Source organism: Buceros rhinoceros, unplaced genomic scaffold, assembly GCF_000710305.1.
Source record: "Buceros rhinoceros silvestris isolate BGI_N320 unplaced genomic scaffold, ASM71030v1 scaffold6379, whole genome shotgun sequence".
NCBI classification, from domain to species: Eukaryota; Metazoa; Chordata; class Aves; order Bucerotiformes; family Bucerotidae; genus Buceros; species Buceros rhinoceros.
In genome coordinates, this window is record NW_010429658.1 from 39,684 (window position 1) to 58,097 (window position 18,414).

Here is an 18,414-nt window from a genome sequence, read left to right on the forward strand (position 1 = left end):
AAATAAAACCATTCCTTTTGTGACAGTTACAATATTTTGGTCCAGAAAGACCAAATTAGTAGGTGTATTACTCTCTCATACATATGTAGCTTTGAAGAGGTATTTCTATAGATGCAAAAAATATTTGTTCATGGTGAATGTAAGGAGATGAAAGCCAAGCCTTGCTATACAAGGATGTGTACGTGTTCGATGTGTTAATTGTGTTTAGACTTGAGCAATTCTTTGTTGTTCGGGAATATCAGTCGGTTTCAGATGGTGAGCTTAATTCGTTAGATGATTTTGTTTTAAGCATCTTCTGAGCACAAAAGGATGGGCTTTAAAAGAAGTGCAACATATTAACCGAAGCTGAGCATTGAATTTTTGAAGTAGAAAATCACTACTAAAAGAGAATGCTTTGACCAGTAAATGCATTATTTTGGCATCTGGTTATTCAGATAAGTTTCACAGCATTGTCCACAAATATTGTTAATTCAAATTAAATTTCCAGTTGAAATTGTTTGGCTTTATGTTCATTAAAATCCCATTAATTTTTAGATAACATTCTTGAAGACCGACCTGAGAATAAATTTTCAAGTGATAAACTGCAGTTTGAATATAATGAAGAGACTGCCAAACGAATAAAGAAGGCTGAATGTGCCACTTACAATAATAAAGGAAAGGTAGTTCTGCTTTTTCCCCCTTCTCAGTCACATTTTAATATATAACCAGCTTCAAAAGGATTTGAGCAGTTTAGGTAACTGAGACATCGTATGGCAAATGCACTTGAATGAAAACAAATAGGAGAATTCATGGAAACACAGCCGAGAAGATAGATTAAATAGAACAAATGCTCAGCATACTGTTCAAGAAAACTCCTCAGAGATTATTACGTGTACAGGCTGTTTGGCTCAAAATTGTAACTGTTGCTGCTCTCAGTGAAAGACTCCATGGAAGCTAGATCCAGTTTGTTTAGACATCTAATGTCCTTTAACATGAACGGAACTGAAGATTCATCTGAACCTGAATCTGATTCATCTGAATCTTCAGCATCTCTGTGTACCTAAGTAACTTTAAAACACTATGATATCAGATGGCCACATTACCTTTTATTAAATCATCTGACAACTGAACCAGTGCGTCGCTCTTTAGTAAATTGTAGTTTTTCTTGAATGTGGATGTTTTTGTCTAAATGTTTGTAGGACTGACTCTGAGTTGAGGCCGTTGCACACTGCTGCAGTATTAGTAGCAAGTACTGAAGCATAAAGCTGCACGCAGAGATGTGTTAGGTGAAGACAGCAAACCGTGTAGGTAGAATGAGAGAAAGGCTTTTAAGGCCATAAGTAAGATGTGCAAGAGTACTTTCACATTCAGTTATTTTATTATTGTATGTTCTTGGAATTATCACTTAGGTTTATGACATGGAGCTGGGTGAAGAATTCTATCTTCCACAAAATAAGAAGGAAAGCAGACAGATAGCCCCAGAGCTATCTGATCTTGTCATTTACTGTCAAGCTGTAAAGTTCCCCGGTAAGTACAGTGCCGTGTTTCCTTGCTTTAAGCTTGGCAAGTCTTGGAGACATTATGTTTATGTTTTGAGTTAGTTAGTACAAGCATTTTCAAATTCAAGTAGTCGAGGAGCTTCTTTCTTGATGATTTGGTAGTCTCCATAATAATAGCTCCTGGCTGAGAAGTGGTATTCATAAATTATGTGAAGACGTGTTGTTTGTGGTATTAAAATGTTTACAAAAGTGAAATTTGCCAGTCTTCACAACTTAGACAACTGCTTCATTGCTAAATGACAGACCACAGAAAGCTTTATCTTAAGAGGTCTGAGTTTCCATGTAAGGACGTACTGAATAAGGAAGGAAAATATTCTTACAACCGTCCAGGAAGAGCTTGTCACATTTCTTTAAGTGACCTCAGTTTAGTGTGTTCCACCTTTGCCTACAGCTGCATCTTATGTTCTTTGCTAAGAGGAGAGGAGAGGGGCCGTTTGTGGGGTAAAGCAGCATTTTCATGGGGTGATTCAGGACACTCACTCACACTCTTTATGGAGGGGTTAAGGAAATAGGAGGGTCTTCATTTGTACAGTAGGAAGAATAATGTTTTTGGAGGAAAAGGAGAAGGAGCAGCTGAAGAGGAGTTAGTTATCTTTGTTCACTACTGGAACATGAGGCTGAGTATGTTTTGGCTCATACTGTGTACGTAAATACTTTTAAATTGAGAATTTATTGTTTATTGATATGTTTAATGTTTTGAATTAAAAATCTGCTTTTTAATGGAATGGTTCTCTGTTGAAAAGTTAGAAATTCTGCCAAATCATGATCTTACCTAAACAGAACTATAATCAGATTAGAGAAACTAACCAAACATAAAATAGTGTCAAATAGGCAAGATAAACATGCTGAAAAATGGAGAGACATTCTTTTATAATCTTCTATAACTTCAAGAATTGTAGGTGTCAGTTGTAAAAATAATAACTTCTAAAAATTCAAATCTGATACTCTGAAATCTGCCATGAGGTATCTTTCAAATAAAATGTTTTCTTTTAAAGAATGATATTCAAGATTAAACAGGGATAGTTTAAGTTGTTCCAAGCATTTTGACACACAAAGAAGTTCTGCTGTTCTAAGAAAATTTGAAAAGAAAGTTCTGCTTTTTCAGGAAATTTCAGTTAGAAAAAATACCTGCTTTCATTATCAGCTTTGTTACTCTTGCTTTAAAGGGGGGATGAATAGAACAGTTAAGAAAAGAAGGTCCTTTCACAGATGAACACATGGACCTGTAGAAATCAGTTTTCAAACAAACTTTGTCTCTTTGAGACGAATACTGCCTTCACTGCAAGACACGTGGCCACCGTGCTACTGGTTAGATTCCCCTGCTCAGCTGGAGGGCACAGACGTGGTGCTCAGCCGTACTCCAGTATTGTTCATTAATAATAAGAGCCAGGCTGGTAGGTCCATGAGTGTGTAGCTCTATCGAATGGATTCCTAATCAACTCAGAAAATGTAAGAGTTTTGGAAATAGGGAGGGCAGAAATCATGTCAGTGGGTGATCAATGGAGTAAATATTTTGTTTCTCTTCTCTTTATATTTCATTCTGTGTCCCTGAATATTAACCACAGATTTGTGACTGTAAAAAAGGACAAGGGTCATTATGTTCAGTTATCCTAGCCTGCTGAGTAACACAGACTTACCCAAGTACTCCCTGGTCAAAACAGAATTTATCATGTGGAGAAAATAACATTTCTTGTTTATAGAATCTCTGGTAACAAGGAATCTCCCACAGCTCTTGCTCTTTCACTGGTTTTTGACCCTTATGGTCCTTGCTTAACTTCAGTTTCAGTCTGTTGGATATCATCAGACTATTACCTAAGAGGGTGAAGGTCTGTTCTTTTGGGTCACTCAAGATGAGGTCAGAGAAGCATAGCGCTGCACACTGCTGCTATAGCCCGTATTGGCACGTAGCTCGTTGGCTTTAGTGCAGAGGATCCTGCAGTAAGTGGCAGGAGTAGAGAAAGCTGAGGGCATAAAAACAGGATCTGCACAGTCAAGTGCAAAGAGCAGGGAGTCACCTGAGCTAACCAGCGTAAAATTCAGTCACCATCTCCATCTCTGCCCCTATGGTGCCACTTTTCAAGAAATTAAAGTGAACATAAAAAGGGGCATCCAACATACAGAAGTACCATAAATTCTTTTTCAAGGTCTGCCAGCCCACAGACTAACTGGCTGTTGGTCTAAAACACATAACAACACAACAAACATGTGATAATTACAGTTTAACTTATTCCTTTAGCATGGTTAGAATAAGAAGGGCAGGGAAGTTTGCCATCCTCTGAATTAAAAATTTTAAATTGGCAATGCAATATCTGACACGAGAGACAGGCACTGTATTCTGTAACTCGAAGGTAGGGAAATACAAAACATTTACTTTGTCATTATGGTAGTATGATAGGATCTATGTGCACTATGGTGGGATTTAAGCTGGTCCTGCTTTGATCAGAGAGCTGCAGCGGGTGACTTCCAAATCCTTGCCAACTGCCATTATTTTATGAATTTGTGATTCCGTGAACAGGTGATGCTGTATTTTGGAGACAAGCTTAAATTGGAGTGGAAAATGGAGCTTGTCTCTGAGAGGAAGCATGTCACATGTAAGGCATGGCCATGGGAAAGACTGAAAGAAAACTCCCAGCTGCAGCTTTCCCTGTGGCCATCACACTGGGTGCAGTTAACGCTGGTGTTTCACATTGCACATTCTGGTGAGGTGTGAGGTTGGTCTGTTTCCTCAGTGACTGTCTCAACAACAGGCTTTCGAAACCTGAATCTTGCTTACCAAATCCATCTGATCCACTGAAAACTGGGACTAGATAGTGCTGGAAGGACACAGTGCATAACTCCTCGTTCTTCTGCTCTCTTCATGTTCCTTGATCTCAGTTTCCACCATGTTGTGTGGTTTATGTGTATGCTTTGGCCTAAAGAGAAAGTGTTATCTCCAACACTGAAAATGGTTATATATATCCTAAACTTCACTAACCCAAACATTTCCATCGAAAGTATCAGCATAATTTTACTAAGTACCTGTAGACAGGCTGTAAAGATTGAGAGCTGAAAATTTACAGCTGTGGGCAGACTTCAGCAGAAGAGAGTCCAGTGTATCATCTTTGTGATTTACATTTGTAGTTGTAATATTTGTATTAAATCCAAAACTATCTTTAGGCAGGTGTGAATTGATGTGAGTTCATGAGGGTCAGTTCACGAGTCACAGTGAGGCAAGTAACAGTTATATTTTATACAATACATCTCTCAGAGCATCCCACACCTCACTGCTGTAGGTGTCAAAATAACCGTTGTGTGTTTTGACTTACTTTAATTTTGGCCTGCCATGTGGTCTCTCCAAGTTAATAGAAAGAAACTTACCTTAAGGACAATTAAGTCCATTTAGTTCACTGGGATTTAGGTCAGGATTTTTATAATTATTTTGCTAGAATGCGTATGTTTGAATAATGCCTATACTAGAACTTTCCGGCTGTACTGCTAGTACATATTTGCCATTAAATGCGTAATGGATTTTACACACCTACCATATTCGCTATCATTGAAATACAAATTCTAAACAGAAGAAGATAACTCTGAAAACATCTTGAGGTTTAACTGTTTAATCAACAGTATTTGGGCTTTTTCCTTTATGTTATATCTTCAATTCATATTCTTGCATTTATTTAATTATGTAGGTATCCTATCCTAGATGAATTCCATGATACTCAGTGCTGTACAGATTTATTGCTTCTGTAGAAAGGATTTTTTTAAATTATTCTAAGGATGAATACATTTGGACTGTTACTGCAGATTTTTTTCGTATTAATTAGGGCCATTTGGTAACTTGAGACAAAGCCACTGCCTTCCTCCAGCCAAAAAGTAAACTGGAGAAAAGTTATATCACAGAGAGATAACTGTATGTTGTGTTGCTTCATGTAAGATTTTATATACATTATATAGATATAAACATACATACTATAATATATTGTATGTGTGTATGTATGTAAAGATGTTAAAATTAAATATTGGAGAAAAATGCATTTCCTGCCCTGTGCACTATGTAACAGGAGTATACGTGCCTTCAAAAATGTAAAATATGATGGAAAATGTCGTGCCCTCTTGGTCATGTTTTTTGGCTCATTTATTTTACATTTATGGGAACAGGCTTGTCAACTCTAAACCCATCTGGCTCTAGCAGAGGAAAAGAAAGAAAAAGCAGGAAGTCCATTTTTGGCAATAATCCTGGCAGGCTGAGCCCTGGGGAGTCAGCTGCTCTTGCCAAAGCATCTGGAAAAGGTAAAGTTAGCATCTTCTTTCACCAGTCACAAGGAATGACTCTGTAATCCAACCCATGCACCAGATCAAGCTGCTAAAGATCAAATACTTTACAATGTGTAAGGTGTCGAACTTGGGAATGGTTTTTCATTAGCGCTGCAGCTATTACAGTAACACTATTGTAACTGAAATGTTGAGTGTAGAATGTTGGAACAGGGTTACTTGGTCAGGAATATGAAGAACCTGATTCATAATTTATTGAAAACTAACATACCTTTTAAGTGATGCATCTTTAAATTTGTGTTTTAAAAGGTATGGATGAGTAGTTTCAAAGTATAAATGGAAGGCAGAACCATAGAACAGGATCCAGAAAAGGATTTTTAGTGTCCAAAGTAGGATTTAGTTACCTAAACTTCAGCCAATTCCAGACGTGTAATCATTCAAACTCTTGTGTTCCACCTTGGAGGTATGTAGAGTCCACAGGTGATTCATTTTGTGAACTTGGAAAACTCCCTTCTGTGTATGAAGAGATGTAACGAAATACAGAGTACGTACAGACCGGGTTCTGGAGCAGGGGTGAGACCCTGCTCCCCTGCCTTTTAGGAGAATGCCATAAACAGAAAGTTCCAGAGTTGTACCCTTTCTCGTACTCATTTTCTGGCTCAAGGAACGTTGCATTTCTATCAGCCCAAGGGCACAGCTGCCTCAGACAGGTTAGATTCCCTCTGAGAGGCTAGACTCCTTGAAGAGGTTTAGTGCCTAATTCAAAAGGATATAAGGATTTTTCTGGCTTTGTCCTCTAACTTCTATGGCCTCCGTGGACCGCCTGTTTTGAGACTTAGCGGATGGGTTTTAATCTCGCCTCCCTTCCTCCTCTGAAATGTGTAAATGAGACGAATGGAATTTTATTCCTTTATTTTATTTGGGCAAATGCCAATTAAGTATTTATTTATGAAAATGGTTGTTGGCCCATCTAATCACAGTATCGTTTCAATACTTAAACATTATGTTTCCTCTCATGGGTTGTTCTTACCGTTTAAGAAGGAATGTGACACGCTGAGTAGTGTCGTTTTCCAGGACCTCGTTTTTCTGCGATAACCCAAGTATGTGCACATACTTCACTACAAAACATTGAATTTTTGGAGTGCCTGATTCTGCAGGAGTGACTTGAGGGTACTGTTTATTGTCCAGGTCCTTTTGATGGGATGCGGCAGACCTGTGAAGACCCTTGTTCTCCGTACAACTCACCAGCTTCTCTCAGTGCTATCATAAGGACACCCAAGTGCTATCATATCTCCTCCCTGAACGAGAATGCTGCCAAGCGGCTGTGCAGGCGGTACTCTCAGAAGCTGATCCAGCACACCACCTGCCAGCTCCTGAGGACCTACCCTGCTGCCACGCGCATTGACTCCTCAAATCCCCATCCACTGATCTTCTGGCTCCATGGCGTACAGCTTGTGGCTCTTAACTACCAGACAGATGGTATGGGAACTCAAACGCACATTTTAATACATTTTAAATGTGAACTAAGTCCTTAAACTGTGAATTTGTATTTGATGTTTGCTTTTATCTGCCATCACGAGGGAATGGACCTGTCCGTGTGTCCCAGCACAAGCAGGTCCTTGGGAGTAGCGATCCAGCAGTTAGGAGCTTTATGCCAATGCAGTGTATCTCCTGATAGCACAGAAGTGCCCGGACAGCAACACCTTTCATTTTATTTTTGTTTTATTGCTGAAGGTTGGGTTTTCTCTTTTCCCCTAGTTCAAGTAGTTGTGATCCCTGGCTAATAATTTCAAGAATAAAAAAGTACTGACCTATTTTTTACTTAGAAGTGCTGTCTTGGATGCTGGTTCAATGTTGGTCAAAACATTTTGGGGCCATTTTCTATCCTTCTCATGTTCCTTCACCTTTTTGATGGGGGATCCATTAGATCATCTTCAAAGCTACACAGACAGTGCTGGTTTCAGTCCATGTGTAGGCAGGCCTTACAGCTGGATAAAGGCAACAGAAGGGCTAGAAAAACTGTTTTTATAATTTTGTGTAATTAAGTGTTAGGTAGATTGGATAAAAAAGTTACAGCTATCTCTGAAAACCAAGAATGAATTGATAGTACACAACTAAACCCAAAGGTAAAACATGGCTGTCTTCACTGTTACGGTTTTTCCCTTGTACCATTGCTCTTCATCAGTTTTGGCTGCCTTCCTTTCACAGATCTTTCCCTGCAACTTAATGCAGCGATGTTTGAGGCTAACGGTGGCTGTGGATATGTGTTGAAACCTCCCGTTCTGTGGGATAAAAATTGTTCAATGTACCAGCAGTTTTGTCCGTTAGAAAGAGACCTTGATAATAAGGAGCCAGCCATATATTCTTTAACAGTAAGTACACTGACAGGGAATTTCATACCGCCAAACAGATAGTAGACAACATTTAACAACAGCCATCTTTAACCGGCATTACAGCTGGTTAAATATTTCATACAGCTTCTGTATGAAGAGATATTGAACCTTTAATTGGTGCTTGTACTTCTAAAGGTCGGCATAACTAACAGACATTGGAAGGGGAAGGAGCAAATTATTGTCTTTATTTAATTTTTTTGGCTTGTATTGTTTGTATCCTGTCCTGGTTTGAGCTGGTTACTTTCACTGTTTCCTTCACAGTATGTGTTGAAACTCAGCCCTGAAAGCATTTTACACAACTGTGTAGAATTATACATGTGCCTGGATGTTTCACACATTTTGTGAACACTTGAGAAGCTACACAAAAAGCCATTATGAAAAGCTGTACTGAATCTTGAAAAAATGTTTATTATAAGTTATATAATAAGATACATAATTAATGGATTGGGGGTGGGGGGGGAAGTATTCTAAGAAGCGAGTCCCTTCCAGGAAATGTCTCAGAAAAGTGAGACTCATAAGAATCAAAATTCCGCCAGCTGTGGTAACAGCACCTAATCCTTGGGTTGTGTATGCCAAAGCAAGCCAGAGGTCACTGCCATCACCCCAAGTAACGGAGAAGAAAATTTGATCCTTTTTAACTGTGTTACCAGTACATTCTTTCTGGATTATCTTTCAGATGCCTTGAATGGTTATGCTCATGATGTATAGTGTATTTTTTTTTCAGAAGAAAGATACCGTAGCAACAGCATGGGGGAGGGGGTGTTGAGGCAGCTTTGATTCCGAAATTACCGCCCTGGCAATTGCAGAAGTAGGGGAGCTTTGTAATTAGATCAGCTTGTTAACAAACTGTGCTTAGGAGTGTGCTAAACAATATTTAGCTCAGAATCGTGACAGTAAGAGAATTACTCCACTGACTGGTTTCTCTGTGTACTCCTCGGCTGCAGATTGTGTCTGGACAGAATGTCTGCCCTAGCAATAGCACGGGCAGTCCGTGCATCGAAATCGATGTGCTGGGGATGCCTCTGGACAGCTGCCATTTCCGGACGAAGCCCATTCATCGCAACACTCTCAACCCCATGTGGAACGAACAGTTCCTTTTCCGCGTTCACTTTGAAGATTTGGTCTTTCTTCGGTTTGCAGTTGTTGAAAATAACAGCTCAGCTGTAACAGCTCAGAGAATCATTCCCCTAAAAGCTCTGAAAAGAGGTATGGTACAGTTTGTAGTGACAGCCTGTGCAAAAATGGTCTGGCAGATTGCTGGTCTGCCAGAGGGATATTTTTAATCGATTGCCTTTTCCTAGAGGAGACAGCGAGCAAATGTCAGACAACAGACTGTCCTGGCAGTATGATGCTGATCGAATAGACTCCCTGGGAGCTGGAGGCTGCCTCAGTGACCTGTAAAAAGTTGGGTACTGTGCTGTTGCAGAGATGATTGGGGCATCTTGTACACAACTGCTCCTATCCTGAGCTGAGGTTCTGTTCACCTTGAGACTTGCTGCTCCCTTAGGAAGCATGGAGTGATTTCACTCCTTGCCTTCTCCTTTGCCCCAGAAACTGCTGTAACTGGTGATCACTGGGCAGAGGGGAATTGCACTTCTTCCAGCCGTGGATGGAGGAGAGGTGAAAGAAAGATGAGGAAGCATCATTAGTTTTGACGCCTGGAGAAGGGAGTTTGCATATTGCCAGCAGCTCTTCAGCAGAATGATAAAATACTTTCTCATTTGCTTTGTGCCGCTGTAATACCACACAACAGCCTTAGTGCATGAATGAGGAGACCTGGCCACAGACATGCATTTTCCCAGGAAGAATTTGTCCTTGTTTCATTCATATTCTAATATTTAGCTATTTTATATATGAACATACTGAATACTATGGCAAAACAAAGGTAGGCAGCAATATGAGCTGCTGGGAAGTTCACAGCATTTGCGTTACACTGCTGTACAGACAGTGTTAATGCAGTGTTACTACAGTGCTTTAAATCATATAGGTGTGGCAAACTGTGGCTATAAACATAGCAAATGTGAGTTTTCCATTTATAAGACTTGTTTCCTAGGGTGTGGCAAAGTACTCACAGAAGGGGTTTTTTTCTCTTTAGGCTATAGACATGTCCAGCTCCATAACCTGCACAACGAAGCACTAGAAATTTCTAGTTTGTTCATAAACAGTCGAAGAATGGAAGAAAGTCCCTCTGGGAACACCCTGCCTGCATCTGTGGTAATTTCATTATTTTTTGTGAATTACATGTTTTCTTGTCTTAATGACTACAGTGGAGGTAAGGTTATTCCAGCTGGCTGAAACCATGGGAGGGTAAATCCTTTCAAAGACTGGCTTCTGGTCTATTTAGGTAGAGCGCAAGAATGCCTGTGCTGGAGACAGAGTGTGGTTGAGCAGTAAGGCTCAGAGCTGCCTCATGCCTTCCTTTATGCATGAATCATAAGCAATGCATGTGGAACGACAAAGGAAAGATGCAAATTACTGATAACTTTGGGATAGTGAGAGTAAAATTGAATTCTGTTACAGGAGAAGATGGAGTCTGTATTTCCATAAATACATACATATTTATATGTGTGTGTGTGTGTGTGTGCACATCTGTATGTTTGTATGTACGAATGTGTGTACATACACATACAGATGTGTCTGTAATAGATACATAAATATGTACATATGTATGCATGTGTGGATGTGATGTTTGGGGTTTTTTTAAATAGCCCTTAATGTTAGGTTGCCTTAGGTTACTTGTGTTTCTGTAACTTCAGTGATAATAACATATATTATAATGTTTCTGATTCCTAAAGTGTTAGATAAAACTTCCTGAGCTAGTGTGCGTGCAGCAGATGTGTTGCAGATGTTATCCTCTTGTGAATATGTGCTAAACATGTATCTTGGTGAATTACTAGGGCAGTAAGAAAGAACATAAATGGTTTGGAGGGCAAAACAAAGCTATAGATTTTCATCCAGTAATTTGCACACTGAATCCAAATAGTCTGAGCTCAGCTAGAATGGATAATGAGCGATGGAGGTCTGCCCTTTATCCAGTGGCAGTTTATGTACTCTCACTGAAAAATTTCCTTTTCTTCTTTCTTTTCAGCTTCAAGGTAGGGTGTCTTTTAGGGGGGTTGGTTTGTTGGGTTGTTTTGGGTTTTTTTTAATGGCTTGATCTGTAGTGTAAGAGCCATGTATTATTAGCTGGATAGCTTTACCCTGTGAAGGTCCTTACAGCTTCTGTGTACAGTTTTGTTAAACAACCTAAAACCAACATGCCTGTGTAAAAACATTCAGTAACCTCTCCAATGTTGTCTGAACAGTTATTTAGCACAGGGGAAAGGAAAGCTGCTGCGACTTACAAAGTGACGATTCATGGAATTCCAGGCCCAGAGCCTTTCACTGTGTTTAATGTAAGTGGGGAGACCACAGCTGCACAGCTGCTCCAGCAGGTAAGCTGCCCGCGGAACTGCAAGAATCCACAGGGTCAGTGTAGTTCATTCATCACAGCAAGGAGGTGCTTTAGAAACGTATTACTATGGAATTAATTACAGTGCAAACACAGAGCATCACCAGTGAAATTTTCCCAACCTTGGCTTCAGAGAATGGGTTTATAATCTTAGAACATATTCCCTATTAGTATTTTAATATTTGGGCATATGCAGATGAGAACAGTCTTCTTGACTGATGGACGCAGTGGGCTGTCCTTACAACAAGGGCAAACATTTCTGCGCAATTCTTTGAACTTGAGCACTGTAGGAATACAGAGTAAAAGTTAGAGGGCTAAGTTCATGAGTAGAAAAACCAGTTAACTCAACAGGGATTGTTATTCTAGCGGTGGGAAAAGACTGTACTGTCCTGGGATTATGAATAAATTGTCTGGGCAGCCAAACAGGACAGAAATAAGCTTAAATAGCGCTGCCTTGTCTGGAATAGTTGAACTGCTTGGCCAGGCTAAAGAGAACAGTACATTACCCTGGAGTAAAATATCTGAATAATAAATAGCACATCAGAAATCTTGCCTGCACTGTCAGAATAGTTATTGATTCTTAAAGCTTCCTTATTCATTCTCATAACTACCAATTATACAGTGTTTATATTCAGCATTCTAATTGCTGCGTGTTTATTGTGGTCTGTCGTAGCTCTTGGCTACCATAAAAGGCACCGAGTCATGTGCTGGAGACTATTTCCTGATGGAAGAGAAAAGTTTTATATCTAAAGAAAAGAGTGAATGCAGAAAGCCACCATTCCAGAGAGTGATTGGTGCTGAAGAAGGGCTAGTGCAGCTTCTGAACAGTTGGTTCCCAGAAGAAGGATATGTTGGAAGGATTGTCTTTAAAACCCGAGAGGAAGTAAGTCTGTTTTAGATAAACTGTTATTTACAGAGGTAGCTAAAAATAGCTGCTAGGACCGGGAAACAAAAGGGTGCAGTATTTGCTTCACTACTTGGTGAGTCGTGTCAGTGCTGTGTACTTCGTTGCTAAACAAAAATAACTCTTGAGTGAGCACAAGTAGACTTTATACACCTGCATGATGCTAACTTGACTTCACTCACCTCTGGTATCCGCAGTCTGGTGTATAATCATTAGTCAGCAGTTCGACGCCACGAGCTTACTGTTTTGTCTGCTAGTTCTAATTTAAAGCAAATCCGCATTTTTGACACGATAGGAAATTATGTAAAGACAGACAGCAGTTACAAAGGATCATAGATAACAGAACTCCAGACTAGAATTATCAGTTCAGATGTCAGCAACTTTTTACCTGTTCAGAAAAATTAAAAAGGAATTTAATATTAAAGAATTTTAAAAACCTTAAAGGGTGATTAAATTATCAATGATAACCTAAAATAATGAGGAGGAAGATTGAGTGATTACTTCAGTTTAAACTGTGAGCAAAACACCCACAACTTGGAAATATGCTAGCGGCTAGACTCGTGAGAGAATCAAAACAGCAGGAGAAGGACCATGATCTCATTTCCAGAGGCACTTCCTCTGGTCAGTTCAGCGCCTAACGCGTGCTTAGTCTGAACGCAGTAATATATGCGCACATGTTTACATACACCATGACAGAGAGCCTCTGGGATCCTTTAAAGTGAAAAAATACATTTTAAACTGATTCTTTTGATACAGCTTTTGATAAAGTTCAGTTTGACTGATAGTCAAATTAACATTATATTAGACAAATCCATATTTTGTTTTCCTCTAGTTCTAATAGTTGGAGCAAAAACTATAGGGTTGTTTGTGGAAACAGTAGCCTGCTTAATTCAGCTGACTGCAGCACTTACTGTGTAAGTGCGTGTGACCGCAGATGTGTCCCTGCCAAACCGATTCTTTCAGAAAACGTGGGTTAAAATCAGCCTTAGCGCGTGTGAAAATTATGCCATAGTCTTATCCTGTGATGCTGCTACCTCAAAGCATTCACAGTCATTTTCAGCCTTTCTGCAGACCTTGGAGGTAGAAATGAAACCGCAAATTTGTATGGAAACTCCAGGATTGAGTCCACTCACAGGGTGTGACACACAGCCCGTGTTTACAGCTTATGAACTCACTCAAGCTGCGTCGAAGTGGTTGGAGAGAAATGCGTTACCTCAGTAGTCACAGAGCCTGAAAAAGGAGAGGAGCAGCCTTCCTCTTGCTTCCCAGGAGACTGTTCGCTGGGCCTTCTTGCTCTCAATTCTTCTGGCCTCAGGGCAGGGACAAGGAGAGAAAAGGACTCTTTCCACCATCTCCCATCTTGATGCCATCATGACATGACAAAACATAATTTTGCATACGTAAGGAAATCAAGGCTTTAAGTGACCATTTTAGTGTGATGTGGCACCATGTGTGTGTCTCCATCCCTTGCCTGCTATGAAAGGTATTTCACATGCTGATTTTAGAAACACAGGTATTTACTATTAGCCACAGTGGCTTGTCAAAACTCTTAAATAGCAAACTTGATTTAATGAAATGGAACTGGGGCAACAGCACAGTCTCAAATTTTCATGTGATAAAACCTTTTTGTGACCACCGGCAATTAGTTACCTCTGAGGTAAATTAATTTGGCTCTCCTTTTTTCTATAGAATTTAAATGAGAAAAACATCTTTCAAGAAGCAAAGGAAGATGCAGCCATCAGCTCTGAGGATGACAGTTTCTTTGTTCAGGTACACGATGTATCCCCAGAGCAACCACGCACCGTCATCAAAGCTCCCCGCTTCAGCACAGCTCAGGACGTCATACAGCAGGTAAGCGATGTTGCCACTTGGTAGGGCTGTAACATGCAGTTTGGCTTCACACACGGTAAGGCGCGGTTTGCTCTCAGCACGAGCTGAGGAATTGGTTTGGAAATCTGGATCTCAGAGAATGCCGCTTTTTTTTTTTTTCCTGCTTTTACACAGACGCTTTGCAAAGCCAAATACTCCTACAGCATTTTGAGCAATCCAAATCCAAGTGATTACGTGCTCTTGGAAGAGGTGACAAAAGAGCCAGCCAACAAAAAGTCCTCGACATCTAAACCATCTCAGAGGATTCTCTCTGATCAAGAGTGTGTATTTCAGGCCCAAAACAAGTGGAAGGGAGCAGGAAAATTCATCCTTAAACTCAAAGAACAGGTTCAGGTAAAAGAGTAAACCTGTGCAGCAGGTTTATAGGTAGCGATGATCAGCGCAATGGGAACCGCCTGTCAGTGGGAGGGAGACATGACGGGCATGAAGGTGGGTGGAGAGAAGAGACTACAGCAAAAAGCAGATTCCTCTGTTCTCCACAACTCCCTTTTATTCTTTGCAAAACTGCATCAGTTGCGTTCAGATTCTCTCACAGCCTACAAGTCCCCTGACAACCTTCATCTTTTGCTGCCAGCTCCTCCTCAAAAATCTGGCTGTGCAAGCCATGCGCCCCATCACTGTAAAGCAGGACTATTCAAATAGGCAGAACTTAAAAACTCCTGGAATAAAGTCCCCTTTATTCCTGCCCAGTGACAAAGCTGTTCTGTTGATGTATCTCAGGCTTTGGAAAACGGCAGGGATGAAGTATGTGTCTGCTGGGAAGAGGATCTGTGTTCTCCCTTCCAGCAGATGCCACCCATCCACAGCAGCTGTTGCTTTAAAGTAACTGTCATAAGCAGATTTTTATACGAGTTTATATCAAATTTGCTAAACATATCTGTGACAATGCATCATTTTCAATTTATTCAGAAGAATGTGCTTGGCTATGAAATCACGGCTGCACTGAAGTTCAGAAGGGAGGCACGCTTAGAAATGTGTTCGGTGCTCTCATGTTATTTCACAGCTAACAAGCAGCCTGTTAAACCACTTCTGTGTTCTGGTTTTTTACAGGCAGCACGAGATGACAAAAGAAAAGGCATTTCCTTTACCAGTGAACTCAAGAAGTTAACCAAGTCAAGTAAGCAGTATCGGGGATTCATATCGCCACCTCTGCAGGTCTTGCCGGACAGTCCACAGGGCAAGGATGAAAGGTCTGCGTGCAGTTTGACGTTCAGCGACGTGATGGAGTAGTACCCACCACTGCCTGCTGTACGGGCTATTCAGGTATGAGACACAGATCCTAACCCTGAGCATGATTCACAGAGTATTTTTTTCAGCACTGTAGTTGGTTAAGCCGTAGTGAGGTACAAGGGACTGACAGCAAGATCCATAAAAGCCTTATACAGTGGTGTGTGTAGGCACAGTAAGATCAGTAAAGTCTCCAGTTACTACTGCATTTACTGCAGTCAGGCACAGTGGTGAGAAGAGTGGAGTTTCATGTGCTTTCTCTGCCTATTTTAAAAACAAAACCAAAATGCTGCATCCCAGTTGATTTTATAGTATATATTTAAATCAACTAGCTGTGCTTAATTAATGATGTCCTGTATTACTCTTGTTCTGGGCCAAAGTAAACAGAACTGTCCACCAGAGCTTTTGTTATTTTTTTTTTATTACATGCATATAATAAAATCATCAGGATTGAGTATCTCTTTTTTAGCTAAAACAAGTTTTTAGTGTTAATTTCTCTCTGTGGAAATCTTGCCAGAAATTTTTAAACATTTTTACTGTCCTTTATGTATGTCTTAAATTTCTTTCATCTCGCTTACTTAAATGAAATACACAACATAAGACGTGCTTTTTTTACATGAAGATAGTCCATGTAGCTTGTCATAGATACACACTGACCAGTATTGGCATAGTGCTGTACAGCGCTGAGGTACCATCTGAGAAGTTACAGCTCGTTGTCAATGAAGAAGAAATCTTTTTCAGTCCTGATAATCCCAACTCACACACGGCCAATTTACCATGACACTTTTCTTTCCACATACACCTAACTAACTATTAAAGTATTACTTGATATGCCCTGTCACACTACTGCTAAAGCATTGAATTAACAGCATTCAAATAATATTTTCATTTGCAAAATATTTCAAATATGAAGGGACAAATTTGATACCTTATTTCTAGACTACTTTAAAAACCCTAAATCAGCAAAACGATCTGAATTCAAGTAAAGCAAAGTAAATTATGGAGAGATCCCAGTCACATTCCCTCTGCTTCTGCATTTGTTCTTTAATTTTTTTGGAAACTGGAATTTACATCACTGAATACCTCTGCAGTGCCTTTGAAGGAACCTGCTGCGGACTGCACTGGTCAGCGACTGTGTACCCCGTGCCAGAGATGCTTAAGCCGGACAATGCTGCTGGATTAACATCCAGAATTTGGGAGTCCTAGGTGGGATGTCCTAGAGTTGGAAAGATGGGTGTCGGCTATCAGAAGGTTCTCCTCTTCCCGTATTTTCACATCTGCAGATTCTCACTAGGCAGAAGAAGAAGTTTTCTTGGAATGTGTGTTGTAAACAAACATTGTCATCACCCTCCCCTTTTTAAACAAAAGATAACGGTAGCTAGTTGCCTCTAGGGACACAGAAGGTAACGAGTGTTCTTTTATGTGTATTATATTAAAATAATGCACTTTTACCTGAAGATGTCTGTTAAACACTGTGTTACGTGATTGTAAAGAGATTTAAATATACTGTAACTTCCTTCGCATATCTGTTTAACTTTGGTGAATATACACAAAACGCTCAAATTATTTATGGTTTATCTACTTTAACAAAATAATGTACAATAGCTAAATACGCCTAACTGGTAGTGATACTTTGACAAGAAACAACATTTTCTTCTTCTAAATTCTGGTTTTCTAGGCTTGTTTTTAAAGAAAGAATATTTATTATCTTGTTCCAAAGTACATGCCATTGTATAATATATTTATCATATATTACTTTTTTAGAAAATGCAGAATTTTTACCTCTCTCTGAATTACAGAGGAACAAAAGTTTGAACTTCTCTGTTTCTTTTCAGCACAAGATGTTTAATACCCCAAACTGACCAAACTCAAACCAATATATTAATAAATGTAATTAACACTTCAAAACACATTTTCCCATACAGTCAGGAAATGTCTTTTTACTTGTCTGTTAAACCCAGAGAGTATAAAGAACTCTTACACTATAAATCTTGACATTTTTGTTTACATAGAAACACTGTTGTAAAGTTTTATGTTTGATGAATTCATCTTTTGATATTTAAGTTAGTTGTGGTTGTCTCTCGTTCTCCATGGGTGTTATTAATGTGCTTAGTTAGAACAATCCACACCAACTTAGAGGGGGCACAAAGGAAACAGTTCCTGAAATCAGTCACCCCTTTGATTTCCCAGAAGCAGCATACCTGTGATGAAGAAATTGCTCTGCATGCTTTTTCTCTCCCTAGAGCAATCCCTAAACAAAGCACCTCAGTTACCTGGTATGACTAAATCAGGAAACCCGTGAATCCAGCGAGTGATTCATGCACTCAAGTTATTGCTCATCAGCTTTAGCACTCGAGCACAAAATGCTGCTGCTCCTGAGAGAAGCTGCATCACACAAAGGATAAAGCAGCAGCGCGGCCAAAATGAGGCTTACTTTTGATAGTGCAAGGATGAAAGGGAAAGAAGTTACAGGCAGTAGTCCTGCGATAACCACCCCCACCCACCCCCACCACTTAGAAAATGAAATAAAAGAAAGCAGAGTCGTTAACTGGCCTATAAACAAGTAGAAGAACCTTCATTCTGTCACCAGAAGTTATGAAGTCTCTCACTATACGCTACAGAAAATTCCTATAAATTAGCCATTACCAAAGCAAAAAGTGCCCTCTTGAGGTCATTCCCAGCTTTCAGGAAGAATAACCACAGACATACAAAAAAGTCAGATTTCCCCGTGGCACATCCTCGCAGAGGCCACGCTCT

General features: G+C 39.9%; 1 protein-coding gene across 1 annotated transcript in view; it reads left to right on the forward strand.

Annotated features, from left to right (window-relative positions):
- PLCE1 (phospholipase C, epsilon 1) overlaps positions 1 to 15,660 on the forward strand; it is a 44,032-nt gene extending 28,372 nt beyond the window's left edge. The window contains exons 21-32 of the mRNA XM_010142706.1: positions 535 to 659; positions 1,389 to 1,506; positions 5,679 to 5,810; positions 6,981 to 7,271; positions 8,001 to 8,164; positions 9,130 to 9,391; positions 10,281 to 10,399; positions 11,491 to 11,619; positions 12,310 to 12,519; positions 14,230 to 14,391; positions 14,545 to 14,763; positions 15,481 to 15,660. Of these exons, the coding sequence (XP_010141008.1) occupies positions 535 to 659; positions 1,389 to 1,506; positions 5,679 to 5,810; positions 6,981 to 7,271; positions 8,001 to 8,164; positions 9,130 to 9,391; positions 10,281 to 10,399; positions 11,491 to 11,619; positions 12,310 to 12,519; positions 14,230 to 14,391; positions 14,545 to 14,763; positions 15,481 to 15,660 (2,111 nt within the window). The remainder of the gene's footprint in view (positions 1 to 534; positions 660 to 1,388; positions 1,507 to 5,678; positions 5,811 to 6,980; positions 7,272 to 8,000; positions 8,165 to 9,129; positions 9,392 to 10,280; positions 10,400 to 11,490; positions 11,620 to 12,309; positions 12,520 to 14,229; positions 14,392 to 14,544; positions 14,764 to 15,480) is intronic.
- Positions 15,661 to 18,414: the final 2,754 nt, after the last annotated feature.